Below are 18,041 nucleotides of genomic sequence, written 5' to 3'. Positions count from 1 at the left end.
GTTTATCCATATTGCATTTGTTTTTTATTTGTTGAACCTCAATTAAATTGTTAGCCTTAACTTGGTTTGGACGTTTTTTGTATTTTCTAGTTCGTGGAACAGACACAGTCTCTATAGTGTGATATCTAGGTGAAAGAGTCTCTATGTGCTGAGAATTAACTGACCTCTGTGACGGGAGGCAGCTAGCAGACGGTCGGTTTAGCCAGTCTGTCTGCTTCCTGACCTGGGTCCCAGTTAGTCAAGTATAAACACTAAGACTATTTGCCATATTTCTAGAGAGAAGAGCAGCACCACCCCAGGAGGGATGAAGACCATCTCTTTTAAACAGGTCAGGTCTGCCCCAAAAGCTCGTCCAATTGTCTATGCTGTTGGCACCACTTAGACATCCAGCCATTGAGTGATGACAATCTGCTATGCATCTCGTCACCACGAGCATATGCTTAACAAGAGCATATTACAGTGTCTGACATTGTGCTTGCAAGTTCACACAACTCTTTAAAGTTATTTTTAGTGATCTCCGACTGGCGAAGTCGAACAACATTAGCATGAATAAAAATCTTACTGTGACACTCTTACCAACCGTCAATATATGACGAGTTGGAGTGCGACCGTTGCACAATTCCATTGAGTTATGAACGGTGTTCTGATTAGTCCTCACTGAAACGGCGGCGTTCTGTTAGGTGCGCGAGTTCGCTGACTGGATTCTCTCCTCAGAAACAACTAAGTGCAAATGTGCGTGCGATTCAAGTGCTGCATAGACAGCTTCAGCGTTTATAACGTTTTGTTTTGTTGATAGTGCTTAAATTTGCGCTAGACTTAAGTCAGTTGTAGAACATGAGTGTTCCGTTGCTTTAAAATCCCAGTTCCCTAAGCTTGCCTTTATGTTTGTGTGAGTTGAGTGTGCTATTGCAGAGAAGTTGTAGTAGGTTGTCTGAACTCCTGCATCTCAAGTCAACGATACACCTGTTAAACTGATCTCGTCTCACGGCTCGTCATCCACCATCAGTGATAATGTGACAATATAATTTTCTTTGCTGGCTTTCTCTATGTAATTCATTTTTTAATCGCTTTTTGACTCAGAGTGGAAATGAAAGCGTTATAATTAGCAACTTTCTTTTTTATTAACGTTTGATCAACTAGACTAGGGTCCCTGCACTCTTTTGATGGGACCTGATGCTAATGGACACCTGTGAATGACCATTACAACAGTCATCATTAATATTTATTCTGCGTGAAGTTTGTTTTCTGTGGCTCTGCAGCTGGAGGTGCTGAGCATTTTGTTGCAACTATTTCAACCTAAGTAATACTAAACACTGAACTGACTAAGCTGAATAACTGCAGAGGTTTTGGTCTTCTGTAGAGCTGCTTTACATTTACTGCCTCATATTTGATGAAATTTGCATTATTGATTCTATTATTTTCCTGTTTATACCTCTAAAATGTGTGTTGATGTACAAAATTACCTAATAAAAGAAGTGGAAAAATGGTTGGCTTCATTCATTTTGTGCTCACATCCTCCTTCTGCCTGAAGCTTATTTGAGAGAGTCATGAAAGAACCTGTAATATATTCAAACTCACCAGTCATACCCTGACAGTGAGCAGTTTCGGTCCAGATTCGGCCCACACCTGGCTCGTATGGATTTCATGCGGGCCAGATGTGGGCCGGATCTGGGCCGACACTATGTTGCTGTCTGGGTATAATCTTGACATCATTTGAAAGCAGAGCACAGAGAAATATATAAAAATCTTACTTTTTTCCTCCGTAGTGTACTTTCATGCTGTTGGCACACATTGAAAGCTCTATATAGTATGTAGTGATGAGGTAACAATAAAAAAGCCTCCATCTGTCAAATTAACAAGAATATTAATAAATAATAAAACAGTAAAACATGTAAAGAGAGTGTCTGTCAGTGCTACTCTGAAATCTCTCAGAGTGTTGTGCTTCAGCTGGGTTTGATCAGGACCGTCCATCTCACAGTGCTGCAGCTTACACAGAGGCTTTCCTTTAGTTTCAACATGCTGTTCGGATGAAGTTTGAAGATAACACACTTTCAACAACGCTTCCTTTTCTCTTCATTTACTTCTGATGACTTCTGACACCATTAGACAATATCATTTTCAAATATTAAGGCATATTCACATTTTCTATGAATTAGAAGTAGGAAGAAAGTCAAGTGATGTTCACACTGAGAACACTGATGATGCTGAATTTCAGGCAGATTCTCAAAGTAACAGACTTAACTACATCAAATTCTTTATCATCAGCGAAGCGTGTTTTTAGAGCATAGTCGTACAGTAACGGGTACTGACCAAAGTCACTTTGAAATGTCTCTCTGAATGGGGAAAACTCAAATTCTCCAAAACTGTTCACCAAGTTTAAGAAGAGATTTCATATTTGAAATCACCAATGAAATCTGACAACAACGGCGTCATAAATGTTGTTTCTTTTGATCAAATAGCATTATAAAAAGCGAAGTTTTCCGGCTAGACCAGGCAGTGCACAGTCCTGAGCACGTTTCTATATCAACAGGGACTTCTAACGGCAGATGCAGTGACACGCTGACGACTGATGGCCATTGGCTGTTTTACTCAGAGGGCGGGGCTTCGTTCAATAGAACAGCCATACTGAGCGTTGCATTTTTCCCCATTCAAAAGTATAGAAGTGACACATCCTGGGTTCTCTATCGTCTTTGTATTGACTGACTAAACCACAGAGAATACTGGAATACTGCTCATAATAAATTAAACTCACATGCAGGACCAGAACAAGAAGGGTGGAAATGTTTAGGCAAAGCAATCCATTAATTTACAATTTTATTAAATCTGTTGATGAAAAACAAGGACACAATTGTCGACGTTGGGAAGAACAGTCAGCGTGGCTGCGTGAGACACATCAGGAGCTTCCGGTGCAAAAATTCACCATCATAATCACTATTATTGCAAAAATGTTCAATAAAATTCATGACTGTCACATGAGTCCTCACAGAGCAGCACTAGTCAATGCCATGAAGGAAGTGACAACCCAATAAAACCCAAACAAAGCAAATAAAACATCTGAAAATAGACCTAACACAATCACCTTATTACGACTAAACTGTCACTGTCACAACATCAGAGAACTGCTTTTCTTTTTAAATGAATTTAAATATTTTTGTAAATATTTCACCATCTAATTTTATTGCGAAAATAGGCAACTGGACTAAGTGTGATGATGATGATGATGTATTTGGAGCAGCGTGAGGACACAGACACACGATGACCATCCATGTGCACGTCTCCTAACAGCAGTCTGTGTTTATCTTGCGCTCAAGCAGTTTCTGGACAGACTGCTGGATCTCTGTACATCGGTAACTTTCCCTGAACAAAAAGAATGAACACAAGTGCAGCCTCACTGACGTAAAGACCCGGAGCGAGATGCCGTCCTGCCGGAGAGAGCGTGTCGCACCGCTGGAGAATCAGGAATGTTGTTGTGGGAATCAAGAATCGAAGCTTTAAATAAAAACATTCAACCAGACGGGGAACAGTCATTGGCGCGAACGTCCATCCGTTTGCTCTCCACAAACCAAATCGTCTCTTTGTCTTCTGGATTCATATTTCCCAGGGCAGTGTGTGAGTGTGTGTGTGTGTGTGTGTGTGAGAGAGAGAGAGATGAGGTTTGTAAACAGCTCTGTTGCAGAACCTGATTGGATGGTGGGACAAAAGAGGCGGGGCTTCAGGGACTTAGGTGGGCTTCAGAATCAGTATATCATAAACTGATTACTCACATAATATATTAATCTCTGTGTGAGCTTATAAATGCTTGTTTTACAGAGTTTGGCTGAAGGTATCGTGAAATGATCTCACGTTCTGTTTTCAGCCTGTAAAATGTGTCAGATCTGTTGAGGAAGACAGTGAATGAAGCTTCGTCTCTCAGATAAGATGAAGACATCTGGTTTCTCTTGTGTGTGTGTGTGTGTGTGTGCGTGCCGAAGCCCACCCTCGCCCCCCGACAGCCTCCTCTCTCTGGTTCTTCCTCTCTAATGACAGTGGGCTGCAGTTCAGTACGGGGCCACAGGGGGGCGTCGATGAGTCTGAGGACGAAAGTGCTACGAGTTGAGCCAGGGGTGGTTGAGGCATTCTGACGCCGAGGCCCGTTTCTCCGGCACCATCTCCAGCATGGGCAGCAGGAAGTGTGTGAAGTGACCGGCGTCCTCGGCTGACCAGCCGTATTTCTCCACCAGCACGTCAAACAGAGACCAGGGCTTGAGTTTGGTGATGTGCCTCAGCTCACCTGCAGAGAGACGCACCAGATCAGATGCTGCAGAACACCTTCGTCTTACTCTATTGATGACCACACTATTAATGCAAGACCCGCCCACACTATTAATGCCAGAATTAATGCACAAACATTGTGTCAGAGAGAGGCCAATCGTCTGACTTTGAAACCATAACCGGTTCGCTAGCTGCCGCTGTAGTTATTTTCTGTGCTGTTAGCTCATTGATAGCAGAGATGAATGTTTACTCTCCATGAATGGTGGGAGAGTCTCAGAGATGTTTGTTAGGCATTCATGTTACAGAACTAAAGAACAAACTAAAGAGGGAGAATGAATCACACGGCACTGTGACTGAATGATATCCAGTCGTGTTTCTGTGATACTCCTGGTAAATATGGCTCTTGAGCTGTATATTTGAGTGATCTGCATTGGAATGTCATATTTTATCTGACAACACAGTGGAAGGAAAAGGAAGAAGGATTACAAGTTCAGTGGAGTGGATGAAACGCTCCTGAACGGCAGGCAGTCAGCGTTACCTTTCTTTGAGAAGAACTCACGGCTGTATTTTCCAGCTGCGATGATCTTGCGGGGGATATTTCCCAGTAACTCCATAATCAGAGCGATGTGGTCTGACCCCCGAACACACACACACACACACACACACACACAACAATAGTTATTCATGCAGTGGTGCAGGAGGACGGACGCTCACACACACACACACACAGGTCTGAATCCAGATGATTCAGATCACACACCTGCAGGACTCATTAAAGGGGTCATGAAATGGAAAATCAAAATTACCTTGATATTTGCAAGTGTCAATCTACAATAAAAACATTGTTTTCATGTGACTGAAGTTCATTTTTAACTTCGTGCAAATGAACAAGAATGTTTTTATTTGTTTGTCTCTTTTCTTATGTTGCCAGTTTTTCTCAGTATCTTGTATTGAAAGCTACAGCAGAGCCCAGTCTTTTGACGACTGCTGATGTTTTTCACAGTGATGATATGATGCCCAATGAAATCGATAAAAAATGAGGATGAAAAATAGGCTTTTTCATATATACTGAAAACTGGAGAAAAAACTATGCCAACTGACCTCCAGAATCATAATGTAAAGAAGTGAACATGATCCCCACTAACATCAAGCCATAAAGCTGCAGTCTTGTGGTGTGTGTGTGTGTGTGTGTGTGTGTGTGCGGCAGCGCTCACGTCCGTCCTCCCTTTGTCTCTAACACTACCTCTCCGGTTGAAGAATTCCCGGGAATATTTTCCAGAAAGAGCAAAGTGTCGAGGAATGCAGCCAAGAAGCTCTATGATGTGAGCTATATGATCTACGGGAGAGAGGAAGAGGAAGAGGAAGAGGAAGAGGAGGGGAAGAGGAAGAGGAAGAGGAAGAGGAGGGGAAGAGGGAAGCGTGATGAGAAAAATACGGAGGAAGGGATCAGAAGGGAGAAAGTGGAAGTTTAGTATCAGCTAAAAACACACTAAACACGATCAGACATCTGAATGCTAACAGTTATGCTGAGCTTTAAACTACATCTTGAGTGACAGCAAAGGACAGAATGGAGATTAACGGGGATCAGAGTGAATGACAGAAGCGGATGTGTTCAGAATGGCATATCAGCATACTGCACATTTAATCATGAGGTCAGCATACTGCACGTGTAGTTCAGAAAGAGTCTGAAAAACAATGAAGTAACAGTGGCTCACCGGCTCTGTGTAATACTTGATTCTGATTGTTGTCTCAGTGATACTTTCTCTTCCTTCACATAATATAAAATCATTTACACTTCCATCAATATCTCATGCCCATTTACTGAATAATTTGTTAAGTAGTTGTGTGATTAGTGGGATCATGTCCATTCAGCTGGTCTTTCCCTCACATCAGGCATGCTATTTAGGATAACAACTGACGGACTGTCCGGTAAATATTTTGTCATGTTAAATATAATTTAAAACAATAAAATGAGTCAAGATATTGTTAAAATCACACTGGTCACTTACAATGTGCAGTGATGTAAAATCATTCGTAATATTGTCTGTAAAAACCTAAGCCTAGTCATAACAAAGCTGTTTGTTTGTCGAAAACAAGATTATGGAAAATGTGTTGAAGACAGTAGCTTTAAAGTGTGCAGTTATGAGCACTACAGGTGCTTCTCAATAAATTAGAATATTGAGGAAAAGTTCATTAGTTCAGTAATTAATCAGTAGTTTAAGGGCCCTATAATACACCCGTCACAATTGTTTTTTCACTTTCTTTACAATGCGACGCAAGGCATTTTGCTAGTTTCAGTCCGGCGCCATTAGCATTTTCCCGTCCAGCACCACGTCACTTAATTAGCAAATGCATTTGCATTAATTTTTGCGCCCATGGGCGTGCTGGTCTAAAAAAGAGGTGTGTTCAGGCTCATTGCTATTTTAAGGAGCTGAAAATAGACTGTGCCATTGACCAACTCAAAACTGGTCTAAAGTCTGGCGCAATGTTTTTTTCTTTGTTATTTAAAGAGCATACACACTGCTTATTAAAAACAGGGACGCACAGCAGCACACAAACATGCTAATTATTACAAATTAAAGCTTGCCAAATTCCGCTTTGTAAATAGCAAATAAGTCATGTCATGAACACAACTGGCTCTTAAAGGGAATGGAAGATGAGAATCTGATTGGTTTATTCCATGTCATGCCCAATAAACACCCATTACTCATTAAGAGAATAGAGACAACTCGTTTAGACCATGCGCCCGGGCGCGCCAACCGTTTTTCCGTCGTTAAAATAGCAAAAGTGGATTTGGACACGCCCTGAGTGCACCTGCGCCATGCGCTTTACACTTTGCGTTTAGATCATTAAAATAGGGCACTAAGTCTTTGGTTCTTTTAAGTGTGATGATTTTGGCTTACATTTAACAAAAACCCACCAATTCACTCTCAACAAATTACAATATGGTGACATGCCAATCAGCTAATCAACTCAAAACACCTGCTAAGGCTTCCTGAGACTTCAAACGGTCTCTTAGTTTGGGTCACTAGGCTACACAATCATGGTGAAGACTGCTGATCTGACAGTTGTCCAGAAGACAATCACTGACACCCTTCACAAGGAGGGTAAGACACAAACATTCATTGCCAAAGAAGCTGCTGTTCACAGAGTGCTGTATCCAAGCATGTTAACAGAAAGTTGACTGGAAGGAAAAAGTGAGGAAGAAAAATATGCACAACCAACCGAGAGAACCACAGCCTTATGAGGATTGTCGAGCAAAATAAATTCAGGAATTTGAGTGAACTTCACAAGGAATGGACTGAGGCTGGGGTCAAGATATCAAGAGCTCCACACACATACGTGTCAAGAGATTTACTGAACCATGGACAACATCAGAGGCATCTTACCTGGGCTAAGAGAAGAAGAAGAACTGGACTGTTGCCCAGTGTTTCAAAGTCCTCTTTTTAGATCAGAGCAAGTTTTGTATTTCATTTGGAAACCAAGGTCCTAAAGTCTGGAGGAAGGCTGGAGAAACTCATAGCACAAGTTGCTTGAAGTCGAGTGTTATGTTTCCACAGTCTGTGATGATTTGGGATGTAATGTCATCTGCTGGTGTTGGTCCATTGTGTTTTTTGAAAACCAAAGTCACTGCACCCGTTTACGAAGAAATCTTGGAGCACTTCATGCTTCCTTCTGCTGACCAGCTTTTTGAAGATGCTGATTTCATTTTCCAGCAGGATTTGGCACTTGCCCACACTGCCAAAAGCACCAAAAGTTGGTTAAATGACCATGATGTTGGTGTGCTTGATTGGCCAGCAAACTCACCAGACCTGAATCCCATAGAGAATCTGTGAACTATTGTCAAGAGGAAGATGAGAAACAAGAGACCAAACAATGCAGATGAGCTGAAGACCACTGTTAAAGAAACCTGGGCTTCCAGACCGACACAGTAGTGCCACAAACTGATCACCTCCACGCCATGGCGAACTGATACTTTCCATAAGGCCAACTATTTACTAAATGTTTTTTTTTTTTTGCTGAGATAGTGAATTGTTGGGTTTTTGTTAAATGTGAGCCAAAATCATCACAATTAAAAGAACCAAAGACTTAAACTACTTCAGTCTGTGTGCATTGAATTTATTTAATACATGAGTTTCACAATTTGAGTTGAATTACTGAAATAAATTAACTTTTCCTCAACATTCTAATTTATTGAGAAGCACCTGTATGCCATTCTGAGCATCCAACAGGAAGCATAAAAGCTAACAGCCTGAGAGGTACCTTCATCACGAGAGTAGTCTTCACCAGAGTGCGGCTCAAACAGATAATCACCAGTGGCCAACTCAAATGCCTGCGGATGACAGATAGATCAAACTCAATCACAGAGACCAAGGTAGTTGTGACAGATGCGTGTTGGTTGGTCGGTCGGATGCTCACCATGCAGGCTGTGCTCCATATATCAGCGGGAGTGCTGTACCCCGCTCCAATCAGCACCTCAATGGAGCGGTACTGCCGCGTCTGGATGTCCTCCGTAAAGTGTTTGTGCTGGAAATGCATTGATTACACAGCTCACGTCCAACCTTGCACAGGTAATTACAATCATATGGACAGTTGAAGTGATTTGTAGGATGTCTTACCACCCAGCATGCATTGCCCAGATCAGCGATTTTGACTCTCAGAACATCTGCGTTCCTCGGATCCAGAGGATTCACCAGCAGATCAGCTGCTCTGACCCTCACTGCAGAGAGACAGACAGAAAGATGGACAAAGAGACAGACAGATGGACAGACAGATGTTTGGACAAAGAGAGAGAAGTACAGACAAAGAGACAGACAGATGGACAGAGAGATAGAAGGACAGACAGAGAGACAGATGGATGGACAGAGACAGATGGACAGACAGACGTATGGACAGAGAGATAGAAGGACAGACAGATGGACAGAGATAGAGAAGGACAGACAGAGAGACAGGTGGATGGACAGAGACAGATGGAGAGACAGACGTATGGACAGAGAGATAGAAGGACAGACAGATGGACAGAGATAGAGAAGGACAGACAGATGGACAGATGGATGGACAGAGACAGATGTAGAGACAGACGTACGGACAGAGAGATAGAAGGACAGACAGATGGACAGAGACAGAGAAGGACAGAGAGAGACAGATGGATGGACAGAGACAGATGGAGAGACAGACGTATGGACAGAGAGATAGAAGGACAGACAGATGGACAGAGATAGAGAAGGACAGACAGAGAGACAGGTGGATGGACAGAGACAGATGGAGAGACAGACGTATGGACAGAGAGATAGAAGGACAGACAGATGGACAGAGACAGAGAAGGACAGAGAGAGACAGATGGATGGACAGAGACAGATGGAGAGACAGACGTATGGACAGAGAGATAGAAGGACAGACAGATGGACAGAGATAGAGAAGGACAGACAGAGAGACAGATGGATGGACAGAGACAGATGGAGAGACAGACGTATGGACAGAGAGATAGAAGGACAGACAGTTGGACAGAGATAGAGAAGGACAGACAGAGAGACAGATGGATGGACAGAGACAGATGGAGAGACAGACGTATGGACAGAGAGATAGAAGGACAGACAGATGGACAGAGATAGAGAAGGACAGACAGATGGACAGATGGATGGACAGAGACAGATGGACAGACAGACGTATGGACAGAGAGATAGAAGGACAGACAGATGGACAGAGATAGAGAAGGACAGACAGAGAGACAGAGATAGAGAAGGACAGACAGATGGACAGAGACAGAGAAGGACAGACAGAGAGACAGATGGATGGACAGAGACAGATGGAGAGACAGACGTATGGACAGAGAGATAGAAGGACAGACAGATGGACAGAGATAGAGAAGGACAGACAGATGGACAGAGATAGAGAAGGACAGACAGAGAGACAGAGATAGAGAAGGACAGACAGAGAGATGGACGGATGGACAGAGACACAAACAGAGAGCTTATTAACCCGCTCACAGTAAACTGTAGTCATCTGTGCATGTATGAATTGCATGTGCAAGTTTGACCTTTCGGCGTGTCTCCAGTGCTGGACGATGACACTGTTCGGCTGCGGTCAGTGTTGCCGCTGAGTGCCTGGGCTTCGTCGTGCTCGCAGTCGGCCGGATCGGGATCCAGAGGAAGCTCAGGGAAGCGTGGCGCTGTACCACGGTGTCGCGCTCCGTTCGTCAGTCCGGTTTCTCCATTGTAAAGCTCGTACGAGGCGTCGGAAGCATCGCGGTCGGTCGTGCTGATCTCCGACTCCACCAGAGGGCAGAGGAGAGGCGAGGACAGTGGCACACTGGGCGACAGATGCTCCTGTACACACATGATCACGTGGCCATTCGTTTTAGAGGCGTCATTGTGGTCCTTCCTGGAATGTTCCTGGCCTTCATCATCTGCCTCCTCCTCCTCTTCACATTCTTCATCTTCGTATTCATCCTCCTCCTCCTCCTCCTCCTCATCTTCTTGTCTCTCTATCGTCACTTTCGGTGGATCTGTTTCTTCCTTGTTCGGACACTCTTGTGTCTTCGGCTCTTCCTCTGTGCTCTGTGAGGATGTGGCTTCCTTCTCCTCTTCCTCCTCTTTATCATCCTCTTCCTCTCTCACATCTTCATTTCCATCCTGCTCTTCCTGTTCTTTTGAGTTCTCACACTCGTTCTCAGGAGTGTCCTGTCGCTCAGGTGAAGAGTGTGCACACGTATGTGACTCTTCTTCAGTGGGACACTCAGCAGCGGGAAGGACGTCACAACCTTCCTCGTTCTCCACTATTTCCTGCTGATCCTGATCCGGCTCCGCACCTGAGAGACAAAGACATTTATATGAGGAAACATTTTAGACAGCCCTCAACTCAAAAACAAACTAACTTTAGCTTGTCTTCATTATAGCAAAGAACTACAAAAATACAAAGAAATTGATGTTCTGTCAGTTCAGAGAGTTTCAGGGACCTTCTGAAAACACCATCACAACAAACCGTCTTACAAAATAAAGATAGAAAAGTTAAAAAAAGAACAGCTTTACAAGCAAAATGAAGAGATCTTCTGAACAAACTAATGGAATATGATGCTTTTGCTTATAAGAGGAGACAAACCTCCCACAAGAATTACAAGATTGATCTGATTCATCAACAAAAGACAATAAAATCAGACCATCTTCAGCTGGTTCAAAATGCAGCAGCTGGAGTCCTGACCAGAGAATCTGACCATATGATCATCTCCAGCAGTTTATCCATAAAAAAACTAGTGCTATATAGTTACTGAGCGATCTTCAGTCACACGTTTGGCCATATAAAATGTCATATTCAGGAAAAAAGGAGAAATTCCTTGGCCACCAATGTGAAAAGAAAGCATTACTTCAAACACTAAACACTGGAGACAGAGCTGCATTCATGATCCTGCTTCAGGAACGAATGATCTAACATTTAAACAAGGGACTGAAAAGGAAGCAACAGCGACATACATGATCACTCACACAGAAGAAATGAGAGGCTTCCCAGATTCAATTAAGTTTGGTCTAGGAAAGCAGTATTTGTTTACATTCCTAAAACCAAGGGAATACTATATTAAAGACATCAGAATGCCAACGATGCCATCCATTACTATCATCTACACCTCTATTTTTTTTTTTTTACAAAAGATGGCATCTGGATTGAACACACATGTGTGGTTGGTGAGTCTGACAGGCCGCTCCTTCTCTCCCTCAGCCTCCTCATCCTCATCTGCATCCTCATCATCCTCTTCATCTTCCTCGCTGTCCGCCAGAGCCAGGCTGGGACCGAGTGTGGTGTCTGACGCTCCACCGGCTCTCTGCTTCTCCGCCTCTCGCTCCAGAGCTTCGATCTCCAGCATGCGTCTCTCCAGCAGCTCCGCCTGCCGCTTCTGCTTCTTTTTCAGCTTCTTCTTTTTATTTTTGGAGATCTTCCCCACCTGCAGGAGGCGTCAAACCACAGGAGACAACTCAGACAACCACGCTGGGGCTTTATGCACTCTGTCTCTCGTACTTCAGCAGATTAATTCTCATTGTTTGCTCGGCTGGAGGAATCACTATTCAGTTCCTAAACGCCACTGGTCACTCTAAATGATTGCGGATCACATCTTATGGTTCAACCAATGTGAATCACAAATATCTACAGATCAGAACTGTATGTTCTTGTATGTAATATTAACAACTATGCAGCAAACTACAGTTTGATGTGTTGCAGATGTCAGTCATTTGTCTGCTTTCCTCAGTAAAACAGCTGTGTGAGAATTTTGGTTTCCTTCACTGACCTGTTTGAGTTGAGGAGCCGTGCTGACTGCGAACAAACAGAGAAACAGTCAGAACGTCACCAATTACATTCATCATTCATGAATCAGAACGACAGAAAGCAGAGATGAAATACTAGCAGATCCAGACGGTGGCGGCGCTCCGGCTTTCTGCCACTCGGTGGCCTCGACCGCCATCCTGCGCACAAAAGCCTCATCCACACACATGAGGATGTTCTCCGGTTTGATGTCCGTGTGGATGATCTTACACTTACTGTGAAGGTAATCAAGGCCCTGCAGAACCTGCAGCCAAACCACAAACACAAGTGTTCCTCAGGTGAATCTAGTCCATACTGAACCACCGCTTCATCAAGGAAATAAAATAACGATTTCACATTGAAAATACCAAACATTGTATTCTGTGGTTAGGTGAACCGTCATCAACTAACCAGAGATACTGTCTGACTATCACTGTGTCCCAATTCAGAGGCTACATTTGAGAACGAAGACTGCTTCAAATATGGCCTCGTAATGCATTCTTCCTTTTCAGAACAGATGGATGTTTCATAGTCCAGACAATCCCAAGATTCATTGCATTTTTTTTAGATAAAATGTTGGATTACACTTTTGAGTAAAAGTATTGTCTTTCAATTTATTCAGATATCTAACATTACAAATTACAAAAAAAAAAAAAAGCAAAGTAGAATTGACCAGAACTGAACTGAGCTGGATGATTTATCACTGAATCACTCATTTCTTGTTTATCACTGTAAAGCTGCTTTGAAACAACCTGGACTGTATAAAATGCAACAGAAATAAAGGTGACTTGACTTGAACATATTCAGACAGTGTTCTGTGTCTCTGTGTTTATGTGCATGGCACAGTTAGGATTCGGGAAGTGTGTGTGATTACCTGTCTAATGATGCTCTTGACGCAGGGTAACGGCAAACCCTGATAATTTGACTTGATGATCCACTTGAGCAAATGATGACCAAGAACTTCAAACACCATGCACACGTCTGAGAACCAGAGATAAAGAAAACCACGGACTCTCTCTCTGTCTCTCTCTCTCTCTCTCTCACTCTCTCTTACACACACACACACACACTGTGAGGATACGAATCCCATTCAGCCCTGAGATCTTGAAGTCGTCTATGAGTTGAACAACCATGTCCTTATAAGGATCATCAGGATCAGTCTCACGCACCTTAGAGACAGACAGAGAGAGATAGCTGTGTGTACACAGAGGCCATCGATGTGCATCTATTCTGCAACCACAAAAGTAAACATGGTTGCCAGATTGGGGATATTAACTAAGACACTGGGCTACTGATTGGGTGATTAAATCTCTTGCTATTTGGCAATTGCAACCATCAACTCTCATGGAGGCTTTTTATGTCAATAATCAGGATCATGATTAAAATGTGATTTGCAGGCAGCATATGGAGGTAGGAAGGCAACAAGACCTGTCCTAATCCAGTGATTGTGCATTTGAAGAATGCATGAAGAAACAGTGAGCTTTCAGATGCTGCCTGTATATAAAGACCTGTGTTTGTGTGGCAGTGACTGTGAACTGGCATTAAAGGCACAAGAGCGGAAACAGTCAGTAGATCTAAGTGTCAGAGACACTGTGTACAATTAAGTGAAATCACTAATATTTTAATAAGAACCCCCCATGAATAATGTGTGTGGGAGATACTCACACATCTGAGTAATTTAATTTCATCCAGTGCCGTCTCTGTGTAGTGCTGTGCACTCTTTACGACCTTCATCGCAACAAAACGCTTCGCTCTGTTAACACACACACACATGCAGGTTATATTAGCTCTGAGTAACTCACACACTCACTGACTGTGATGCGGTCACTCACTGAATATCCCAGCACAGCCAGACGGTGGAGAAGTGACCCCAGCCCAGCTTGCGGATGACATGGTATCTGCCGTTAAACAGGTCGCCGATCTTCACGGGATGGTAACCTCCTGCAGCATGACAGAAACACGATACAGTCGACTGATGGTACTTGTAGAAATTGGAGAATCCGGCTAATGTTTCCTTCAGCTCAACTGTGCGGCTGTTGTCCTCAGACCAGCACTCACATTTATTAAAGTCTGTTTTAACACTTGATTATATTGGTTTGTTTTAACACTTGATTATATTGGTACATTTTTACTATATTTTGAATTTATATGTCTGTGTCATTTATGTGAGTACTACTGGCATAAATAGATTTCCACTCAAGAGGAGTAGATGACAAACTACTACTAAAACTACAAGAATTAACATTTCACTTTCATTGATGAAAGAAAAATGACTGAAGCCTGGAAGCCTGGTACCTGCACTCACTCACATCATCAACACTTCCCTCCACACTGGTGTTTTTCCCTCATCATTTAGACAGGCACGTATAACTCCACTACTTAAGAAACCCAACCTCAACCCATCTCTTTTAGAGAACTACAGACCAGTTTCCCTTGAACACTTGAATGAGCTGTGTTCAATCAAGTCTATACATTTCTCACACACAACAATCTCCTTGACAGCAACCAATCTGGCTTCAGAAGTGGACATTCTGAGACTGCCTTCCTCTCAGTTGTTGAAGCTCTAAGACTGGCAAGAGCAGAATCCAAATCTTCAGTACTTATCCTTCTTGATCTGTCCGCTGCTTTTGACACGGTTAACCACCAGATCCTCCTATCAACCCTACTGGCGAAAGGCATCTCAGGAACAACACTTCAATGGTTTGAGTCTTACCTATCAGATAGGTCCTTCAAAGTATCTTGGAGAGGTGAGGTGTCCAAGTCTCAACATCTAACTACTGGGGTGCCTCAGGGCTCAGTTCTTGGACCACTTCTCTTCTCTGTCTACATGGCATCATTAGGTTCTGTCATTCAGAAACATGGCTTTTCATACCACTGCTATGCTGATGACACTCAACTCTACTCTCATTCCATCCTGATGATCCGACGGTAGCTATTCGCATCTCGCAGACATTTCTTCCTGGATGATGGACCATCACCTTCAACTCAACCTTGCCAAGACAGAACTGCTTGTGATTCCAGCAAACCCATCGTTTCATCACAATTTCACCATCAAGTTAGGCACATCAACCATAACTCCTTCAAAAACAGCTAGAAGCCTTGGAGTTATGATTGATGATCAGCTGACTTTCTCAGACCACATTGCTAAAACCGCCCTATCCTGCAGATTTGCTTTATTCAACATCAAGAAGATCAAGCCCTTTCTTTCAGAACATGCTGCACAACTCTGTGCAGGACATTCTGTCCAGGCTGGACTATTGCAATGCTCTTTTGGCAGGTCTTCCAGCCAATATCAAACCTTTACAATTAATTCAGAACGCGGCAGCAAGATTAATTTTTAATGAGCCAAAAAGAATTACACGTCACACCTCTGTTTATCAATTTGCACTGGCTTCCAGTAGCTGCTCGCATAAAGTTCAAGGCATTGATGTTTGCCTACAAAACTACCACTGGCTCTGTACCCATTTACCTAAATTCGTTACTTCAGACTTATGTGCCTCTAGAAGCTTGCGTTCTGCTAGTGAACGTCGCTTGATTGTTCATCCCAAAGAAGCACAAAGTCACTTTTACGGTCTTTTAAATTAAATGTTCCCTTCTGGTGGAATGAGCTCCCCAACTCAATCCGAGCAGCGGAGTCCTTAGCCATCTTCAAGAATCGACTTAAAACACATCTCTTCCATCTTTATTTGACCCTCTTACTTTAGTACTCACTATTCTAATTCTATTCTTAAAAAAAAAAAAAAAAAAAAAAATTATATATATATATATATATATATATATATATATATATATATATATATATATATATATATATATATATATATATATATAACTTTCTAATCTATTTGTATTCTATCTGCTTTCTTTTCATTTAACAAAAGCAAAAAAAAAGACCTCCAACACTAGCTTTCGCTATTCTTTTTCTATTCTATCTGTCTTCTTTTTATGTATTATATTATTTAAAAGCCCTTGCTATGTGTACTGTGTTTAAGCTAACTGAAACTTGTTATAGCACCTGTATATCATTGCTCTTTTGTTGATTTTGATTGCTTCCATTGTCCACATTTGTAAGTCGCTTTAGATAAAAGCGTCTGCTAAATGCCTGAATGTAAATTTAAATGTAAATAAATCAGGTCAGTGTCAGCCCAGCTCTTACTGAACATGGACAGAAACCTGGAAGCTCTCCTAACAGACAGACAGACAGACAGAGAGGTATGATACCTTTGCAGTAGTCGGCCGGATCCTCCTGCTCTTCGTCATCAGAGCCCAGAATCTCCTCCTCTGGCTCCGGCGGAGCAACAGGCTCAGGAGGAGGGGGTGGAGGAGGGGGAGGAGGAGGGGGAGGAGGAGGAGTAGATGGAACCTTCTGTGTGTCGGGCCTACAAACACACACACATACACATTTCCATTTACTGTTTGTGAAGGCCTGAGTTTATGAAACACACACAGTGGTCTGCCACCATCTCAGAAAATACCTTCATCCTGTTGCCATAGAAACTAGAGACATGAATCTAGAATCCAGCTTGACATCAGATTCATTTTATAAAAATAAATAAAAATTAAATAAAAACATGCAGACACACAAAAATGTTCACTCAGCAAAATGTGGACATTCCACAAGCTGCTACTGTTCTTATATTCAACAGATGATAAATACTTGATAAATACTATAGACTAACACTGACTCCCATCGAATACTTGATTAACAGGTGTTGAAAATTAGCACATGTGCAATAACACTTTAAACAATGCATCTGGTTTGTCCAATGTTATTGCTATGTCCATATGGAGTAAATAAATTAATTAATTTTTACAAAAAATAAATAAAATATATATATATATATATATATATATATATATACACCCTACTACTTGCCCGCATGATCCTATTCCATCTCATCTCCTTCAAGCCATTTCTCTTGCAGTTGTACCTGCACTCACATCATCAACACTTCCCTCCACACTGGTGTTTTTCCCTCATCATTTAGACAGGCACGTATAACTCCACTACTTAAGAAACCCAACCTCAACCCATCTCTTTTAGAGAAATACAGACCAGTTTCCCTTCTACTATTTATTGCAAAAACACTTGAACAAGTTGTGTTTAACCAAGTTTCTACATTTCTCACACAGAACAATTTCCTATCAGATAGGTCCTTCAAAGTATCTTGGAGAGGTGATGTGTCCAAGTCACAACATCTAACTACTGAGGTGCCTCAGGGCTCAGTTCTTGGACCACTTCTCTTCTCTGTCTACATGGCATCATTAGGGTTGGATATAGATTGGTTTTTTTTATGATACCAGTGCCATTGATACTTTTAAAACAGTACCGGTGCCTAAACGGTGCCTGAACCGATACTTCCAAAAAACAACAACAACAAAAACAACAACAACAACAACAAAAAAGGGGCACAAAAAACTAAGGGGAACATTAAAGAACATTACAAATATTTAAAAGAAATCCATAGCATTCACACGCTCCTTGGATGCTCTCATTTCCC

At 42.3% G+C, this 18,041-nt stretch overlaps 1 protein-coding gene across 6 annotated transcripts in view; it reads right to left on the bottom strand.

Moving 5' to 3' along the window:
• Window positions 1-2,783: 2,783 nt before the first annotated feature.
• srpk2 (SRSF protein kinase 2) overlaps window positions 2,784-18,041 on the bottom strand; it is a 113,685-nt gene continuing 98,427 nt past the window's right edge. For 2 of the 6 annotated variants that reach the window (XM_026239687.1, XM_026239688.1), the window contains 15 exons: window positions 16,762-16,919; window positions 14,373-14,481; window positions 14,206-14,293; window positions 13,622-13,709; window positions 13,415-13,521; window positions 12,640-12,805; window positions 12,527-12,552; window positions 11,917-12,184; window positions 10,289-11,059; window positions 8,871-8,971; window positions 8,671-8,778; window positions 8,515-8,584; window positions 5,495-5,587; window positions 4,790-4,882; window positions 2,784-4,270 (listed from right to left, as the gene is read on the bottom strand). In XM_026239687.1, coding sequence (XP_026095472.1) covers window positions 4,086-4,270; window positions 4,790-4,882; window positions 5,495-5,587; window positions 8,515-8,584; window positions 8,671-8,778; window positions 8,871-8,971; window positions 10,289-11,059; window positions 11,917-12,184; window positions 12,527-12,552; window positions 12,640-12,805; window positions 13,415-13,521; window positions 13,622-13,709; window positions 14,206-14,293; window positions 14,373-14,481; window positions 16,762-16,919 — 2,431 coding nt within the window. In that variant the 3' untranslated portion in view covers window positions 2,784-4,085. The other 4 variants (XM_026239690.1, XM_026239689.1, XM_026239691.1 and 1 more) reach the window with 4 other exon arrangements.

Source organism: Carassius auratus, chromosome 50, assembly GCF_003368295.1.
Source record: "Carassius auratus strain Wakin chromosome 50, ASM336829v1, whole genome shotgun sequence".
Lineage (NCBI taxonomy): Eukaryota > Metazoa > Chordata > Actinopteri > Cypriniformes > Cyprinidae > Carassius > Carassius auratus.
This window is presented reverse-complemented; position numbering and strand designations above follow the sequence as displayed.